This window comes from Lupinus angustifolius, chromosome LG06, assembly GCF_001865875.1.
Source record: "Lupinus angustifolius cultivar Tanjil chromosome LG06, LupAngTanjil_v1.0, whole genome shotgun sequence".
NCBI classification, from domain to species: Eukaryota; Viridiplantae; Streptophyta; class Magnoliopsida; order Fabales; family Fabaceae; genus Lupinus; species Lupinus angustifolius.
The window spans coordinates 5,347,480-5,354,557 of NC_032014.1; the positions used below are offsets into that span (position 1 = coordinate 5,347,480).

The 7,078-nt window shown below is 32.7% G+C and overlaps 1 protein-coding gene across 2 annotated transcripts; it reads left to right on the forward strand.

The window, feature by feature from the left end:
* LOC109349755 (nucleobase-ascorbate transporter 7-like) lies at positions 1,895-7,078 on the forward strand. 2 transcript variants are annotated; one of them, XM_019590698.1, is made up of 15 exons: positions 1,895-2,005; positions 2,196-2,310; positions 2,777-2,874; positions 2,977-3,153; positions 3,262-3,362; positions 3,657-3,732; positions 3,834-3,893; positions 4,076-4,260; positions 4,441-4,537; positions 5,560-5,646; positions 5,891-5,949; positions 6,060-6,151; positions 6,233-6,310; positions 6,418-6,578; positions 6,685-7,078. In XM_019590698.1, the coding sequence occupies exons 2-15, from the start codon at positions 2,205-2,207 to the stop codon at positions 6,901-6,903; spliced, it is 1,596 nt and encodes a 531-aa protein (XP_019446243.1). In that variant the 5' UTR covers positions 1,895-2,005; positions 2,196-2,204; the 3' UTR covers positions 6,904-7,078. The 2 variants fall into 2 exon arrangements, with proteins under 2 accessions (XP_019446243.1, XP_019446244.1); XM_019590699.1 differs by lacking the exon at positions 1,895-2,005 and having other exon boundaries at positions 2,076-2,310.

Here is a 7,078-nt window from a genome sequence, read left to right on the forward strand (position 1 = left end):
TATTTTAGTCAAAGTGCACCAACAAAGTAAATTTGCCGTAAAGTCTTGTTGGATTTCCAAAATCGATTATTCAAATTCTGGGAGCGATACTATTGGAATGATAATCATGAATCTCGAAATAGATTAGTTTCTTATCCAAAAAATGAAGAATACCCTTATTAGTATAAAAAATAAGACTAGAAAAGTGTAATGGACTAATGTATAGCATAAAACCTTCACATATCATAATTCGTATTTTGAGATTAAGATTATAAATTGAAAATAAATAAATAAACAAGGTCAATATGTTGTTTTTCTTGGTTTATTTTTTTTAAAATTAAGTTAATACTCAAACAGTTTAGCTTATTAAAAACGTATAAATTAAAAAATTAACAAAAACAATCCAAAACAAATATGCAATTAATGTGAATGCTTAAATATGCGTTGAAAATGAAGACTAAACAGTAACATAAAACATCAGGAAGAATTAATGGCACAATGTACATCAAGATACACCTTCCCGTTCATTTCTAAGTCCTGGATAAGATAAGATGAGAGTCTTTTATAATTCACCAATACAGTACAAGTATACGAGAGAAGCAAGAAAGGTTACTTCTGTATTAAAGTCAGAGTAGATTATAACAGTGTAAAACTTTATATATTATGATTAATGATAAAAATATTTAATTATTAAATTTTATTGAAATGATTTTGTCCAAAAAAATCACATAAGGAACAAAATAATATATTTTTGGTATAGAAGATACTTCTCATTATAAAAAATCTTGACATTACTAATTATATTAAACTTTTATTTAAATACACTAAAAGAAATCTGTGGTTAATAAAGGTAAAGGTGAACATGCTTTCATCAAACTGTATATTTACTTAAGGTTATAGTTGTTTTGATTCATTTATTAATTTTCTCACCGCATTTTCACCCGAATCACCGGTAAATACGTATAACATTACTGTTAAATAACTAAATATAATTAACACATCAAATTTCTTGTACTATTAAGTATTAAAGTAAAAGAATAAGAATTATGTACTCAAATAAACCATGTGTACATAGTGGCATCAATAAATAAATATGGTTAAAAATAGGTTACACCATGTCTATTACTTGGTTTATTCAAATTAGACATTTTCTACCATAATATATTAGTCTAGTAATATAAGGTATTGATCTAGTCGTGCAAGATACTGTTTAATCATCAGAATAATCAAAAGTTCAATTTTTAAGAACAATACTTGTTGGGAAAGACAATCACAAACCCAAAAATAATTAATTTTATTGGTAATACCCAAAATTTTTTTAGACATTTTCTTTAACAAATCACTAAAAAGTTTACCTACCTAGACTTTAAGTTACCTAAAAGTATATTAAACTTAACAAACCACTTTATTTAACTAAATTATATATTACTATTTATATTATATTATTTTAATATAACTATAACTGTTATATATAAAATTTGGATATAAAATATACATAAATGTAAATTAATTATTAATAGTACATAGTTCTATTTAAAAGCATACCTTTTCTCTATTTAAACTCATGCATTTGCCTGCTTAAAAGGTCTTCTAATAGAATAAGCTTACATTAGTTACATATCACGTACATATAGATGAGACCCTTAGTTTTTAAAACAGATAAACAGATTAACTCAAACTATATAGTATATATTATATAGGCTGACTATATATTATACATGCATGTTTAAGTGAAAATATATCCTAATAACCCCTACCAATAAATAACTTATACAATAACAACATAAGTGGAATTACAATATTGTAAATGCAAAGAAATGGAAGTGAAAAATTGTGGTTGGGCACAGGACAATGCTACCTTTGCTTTTGTTTTATTTTTTGCTTTTAGTAGTTTTGCTTGCTTTTTTCCCACATATTCGCATTAATAATCACTTTTATCTCAGTTTTTTTTGGCCTCTAAGTTGGTCTTGGTTTACAAAACTCATCACCATTTGCTGCATTGCATTACGTTACTGAAAAGCTCAAGGTGTCACCTCTGACCTTGTTAATTGCTCATTGTCCTCTTCTGTATTTTTAGTTTCCAAACAAGACTCCATTTTGTTTCTTCTCTACAATTTCCTCTTCTTCTCTCATCATTCTACATTTTGTTGAAACATTTTCCATTTTGCTTTGTTGGGTTCTGAGAATTGTGTGCGTTTCTGTTGTATTTGAGTCAGAGAAGAAGAATGACAGGAGCTGCAGCACCACCCAAGGTAGAAGAGCTGAAGCCACATCCTGTGAAGGATCAACTTCCAAACGTGTCTTACTGCATCACCAGTCCTCCTCCATGGCGTGAGCTTCATTCATTCATTGCAACCCTTTTAAGCTTCTCTTAGAAATTCAGTTTTTTTTGTAATGTGATGATAATTCTTGTTTTGTTAGTTGGTTTCTACTTTCTACCTATTTGTGGAAAAACTCATCTAGACCACTCTTCTTTCTCTGGGTATGAAGAGCCCTTGTGTTATGCTAGACTAAGTTTGAATTTACTTATTGATGTCACCTTGATGAAGCTTTTCTATAATGTGAACACTTTTTTTTTCTTTGTTACTTTGATTTCTACCTATCTTTGGAAAAAAACTCATCAAGGTCACTCTTTTTTCTCTGGGTATGAAGAGCCTTTTTGTTCTGCTAGACCGAGTTTGAATTTTCTTATGGTAGTCAATTTGACTCAATGTTTCAGATTTTAAGAATTAAGAAAATGATAGTGTACATTCATATTCAATGTGATATTGAATTTACAATTTTAATGTTAATGAAGCGGAGGCGATACTACTTGGTTTCCAACATTACCTTGTAATGCTTGGCACAACTGTTCTTATACCAACCTATCTAGTGCCTCATATGGGAGGAGGAAATGTAAGTCTTGACAAGTAGAAGAGGAAAAAGTGATTTTTTTGGTTTTCCAATATGATTTTGTGGTTCCTAAGTCTAACAAAGATGTCAATTGTGCTTCTATAGGAAGAGAAAGCTAAAATGATTCAGACTCTGTTGTTTGTGGCTGGTATAAACACACTTTTCCAAACATTGTTTGGGACTCGCCTACCTGCGGTTATGGGAGCTTCCTACACCTTTGTGCCTACAACCATTTCAATCATTTTGGCTGGTCGGTACAGTGACATTCAGAACCCTAAAGAGGTTGTTTCATCACAAACCTGCTTGTTTTGTCTCATTGTTTTGATATTTTAGTTAAATCAGTAAGTCACCGGCCATCCTTGTTTAACTGATTTGGTGATGAACATGCAGAAGTTTGAGAGGATAATGCGTGGAACGCAAGGTGCCATGATTGTTGGGTCAATTCTGCAAATTGTTCTTGGCTTCAGTGGCCTTTGGCGCAATGTAGTGAGGTTGTTTGAAACTTTCTTGTCTAAAATCTAAATACAACATTTTTTTCGTATCCTATATTCACATTGTGCTATGTCAGATTATATAAGTGGCCTTTTCACTTTCAGATGTCAAGATATGTTTTCAATTTACTTGTTGGGGATATATCCAATTCTTATATAATATTCCCACTTCATTTGTTAACAACCAATTAGTGATTCGCATTTAGGCTAATACATAGGATTTTATCCACTATGAAAGTTACGGACTCATTTTAAACCTTCTAATGATGTATAATTTTGTATGTTTTTGTTTAGGTTCTTAAGTCCTCTATCTGCTGTTCCCTTGGTTGCTCTCTCAGGCTTTGGACTTTATGAGTTGGGTTTTCCTGTGGTAAGTATATTTGCAACAAGAACTAGTTCACATTCCTATCATACACTTCATAGTTATAAATGGCCTGATTTACACTGTTGATTGCGGCTTTTGGATTCTAGCTTGCAGATTGTGTGGAGATTGGGCTGCCGGAAATTTTAATCCTAGTAGTATTTTCACAGGTGATTTATGATTGTCATGATGCTAAAACTCCCTTTCCTTGCATCATTAGAAACTTTTTTAAAAATAATCTGAATACCTAACACCCACCTCAGATGAAATTTAACTAGTCGGCGCTTTCCTTTTCTTTTTCTCTCTTTAATATAAATGCTATATTCTAAGGTCCTGATGTTTCTTACCACAGTACCTGCCTCACTTGCTGAAAGGACAAAAGGTTATCTATAGCCGATTAGCAGTAATTTTCTCGATAGTAATCGTGTGGATTTATGCGCATCTTCTGACTTTGAGTGGAGCTTATAAACATGCATCGCCTGTAACTCAGAATACTTGTAGAACTGATCATGCTGGAATTGTAAGTGGAGCTGTTTGGTAAGTGTCTTGTGGTTAATAATGGAAGTGGTCTCTTCTTTATGTAGCAGTAAATTTGGAGGACACTGTTGATAACTCTTGAATTTGCTTTGTTACTTTGTCCATCTTAAATGACAAGACAAAAATGGTTTCTATTTAGTTAACTCCTATGTATTACTGTCGTCAAAATATATTATGCAGGATTAGAATCCCATATCCTTTCCAATGGGGAGCTCCTACATTTGCTGTTGGAGAGGCTTTTGCTATGATGGTTGCTTCATTTGTTGCACTAGTAGAGGTTTGTTTATTATATGCTTCCAAACTAGATATGCATTATCAAAAAAATTGTAGTAAATTCTTAACTGTCCCTTCTCTTGAAACTAGGAATGGCAACATGTTGAAAATAAAAATACCATCCCGAATCCCGAATCTATCGGGTTTTGGATAACCCGAACCCGAAAATGATAAAGTATTAAAGAAAATATAATATTATTTTCGTGTAATTTTTCTCATTTCATTTATTTTATGTTTGAAGATTCAACAATATGTAAAGTAAAATTAAAAATTAAAAACAATTGGCAAATGATAGAAATTTCAATTTTAAATTGAATTACCTTACTTCAGGGGCGGGTTCGGGTTAGGGTGTTTGCTATACCAAACCCGAAATTTAAATTCGGGTAAAACCCGAACCCGAACTCAATCACATCGGATTTTCCCGTTATATTCGGGTTCGGTTCGAGCGGATACCCACGGGTTCGGTTTTTATTGCCATCCCTACTCGAAACCCATGATTGACTTGTGTTACCATATTTTCCTGCTGCTCCTTTTTTTTCCTTCTAGAGTCTGTTTTACTTGAAACATTACTATGATAATATGCAGAATACAAGAGTTGAGACAAAAATGAACTTTCTATGTTCTGAATAATCTAATAATTGTGAATTTCCAAAATAATGGAAATCACAAGGTTTAGCTTCCTAAAGGAAAGTGTTAAACACACCTTGAAGAGATAAGTAAATTCTCCATCAAGATTGCTGCATAATTCTTTTTCCTATTGTAATTAACAAATGAATAGTTCCGAGTCTCTTTTCCTCTCCTCAAAAACTAGTCATTCAAAGATACAGCAATCCACTTTAAGCAATTTTGTCATGATTCATCCAACTTGGTGTAGAAAAATATCCTTGTTAGCATAAGTAATCTAATCATGCAACTTGAAAGTGAATAAGGCACTGAAACTTCTGCCTTTTTATCTCTACTTTCCATGCATTCTGTTATATTACTTATGTGATGGTTGTTTCTCACATGAATTTTATTGTTGAACAGTCAAGTGGTACCTTTATTGCTGTTTCAAGGTATGCAAGCGCAACTCCATTGCCACCTTCAGTTCTTAGCCGCGGTGTCGGTTGGCAGGTAAAGATAAATCCTAAATTGAAAGTATTTTTTACCCACCTAACTAATGGACTTTTCTATGCATGTGTGAAAGCTAAGTTATATAATTACCACTGATTACTTATTTCAGAAATGGCATAATGAATGTCAGCATGTACACTGAATGCTGGTCATGCCTCTTGATTTTGTTCTTGCACTACATTTCTGTCATTTTCATTTTTCGATATTTTTAAGAATCATCATAAATTACTATTTCATATATCAGGGAGTGGGAAGTCTGTTATGTGGAATGTTTGGGACTGGCAATGGAGCATCAGTTTCTGTGTAAGATTCTAGTTCAAAATTTCCATTAACAGAGATATTATTTTCTTTATAAGGATAGCATAGCATCCATGAATCATTATAACAACATCTTTGGCTTTTTCCCAAACTAGAGAAAATGCTGGGCTCTTAGCCATGACACTTGTCGGAAGCCGAAGAGTTATTCAAATATCAGCTGGGTTCATGATCTTTTTCTCCATACTTGGTAAGTTCTGCAAGCCAGACAATTCTGGTGTAATGTATCTCCCTAGTCCAATGCATTTAACATGAACTGCTATACATGCAGGAAAATTTGGAGCTGTGTTTGCTTCAATCCCAGGACCAATAGTTGCAGCTGTACATTGCATTTTGTTTGCCTATGTGGGTATGTATGACAAGATTAACTCAAGAACTAGATTTTTATTATCATAATTCCATCCAAGTTTCATTGCTCTTTTACTTGTTTATTTATTCATGTTTCCTACAACACAGGTTCTTCAGGACTAAGTCTCCTTCAGTTTTGCAACTTAAACAGCTTTCGAACTCTTTTCATCTTAGGATTCTCTGTTTTCATTGGCTTCTCTATGCCTCAATACTTCAATGAATACACAGCATTGAAGTCCTATGGTCCTGTGCACACCCATGCAAGATGGGTATCCACCTTCTCTACTTCTTTATCTCTTTCTTGTTGTTGTTGAAAATGTTCATAAATGATCTCAAAGTACTTATTAAGTTATCTTATTTCTCCATTTCTGGCAGTTCAATGACATTATCAATGTCCCATTATCATCACAAGCATTTGTTGGTGGTACAGTGGCACTGCTCTTAGACTTGACACTGCAGAATAATGATAATCAAAGTCACAAAGACAAAGGCATGCATTGGTGGGATAAGTTCAGTTCATTCAAGAAAGATACAAGGAGTGAGGAGTTTTACTCTCTACCATTCAATCTCAACAAGTTTTTCCCTTCTGTGTGATTGATTGGGTTATGTGGTTAGAACTCACAAGTTGCCTGGTTAAGACAAACATATGCACATTTCAATGTCTCATTTTGGGTATCCACAGTGATATATAACTTAGAAATCAACAATTTGTTTATTCTTAAACTACAAATCAATGAGTATCTATTTTTTGCGGTAGCTTCTTTCTTGC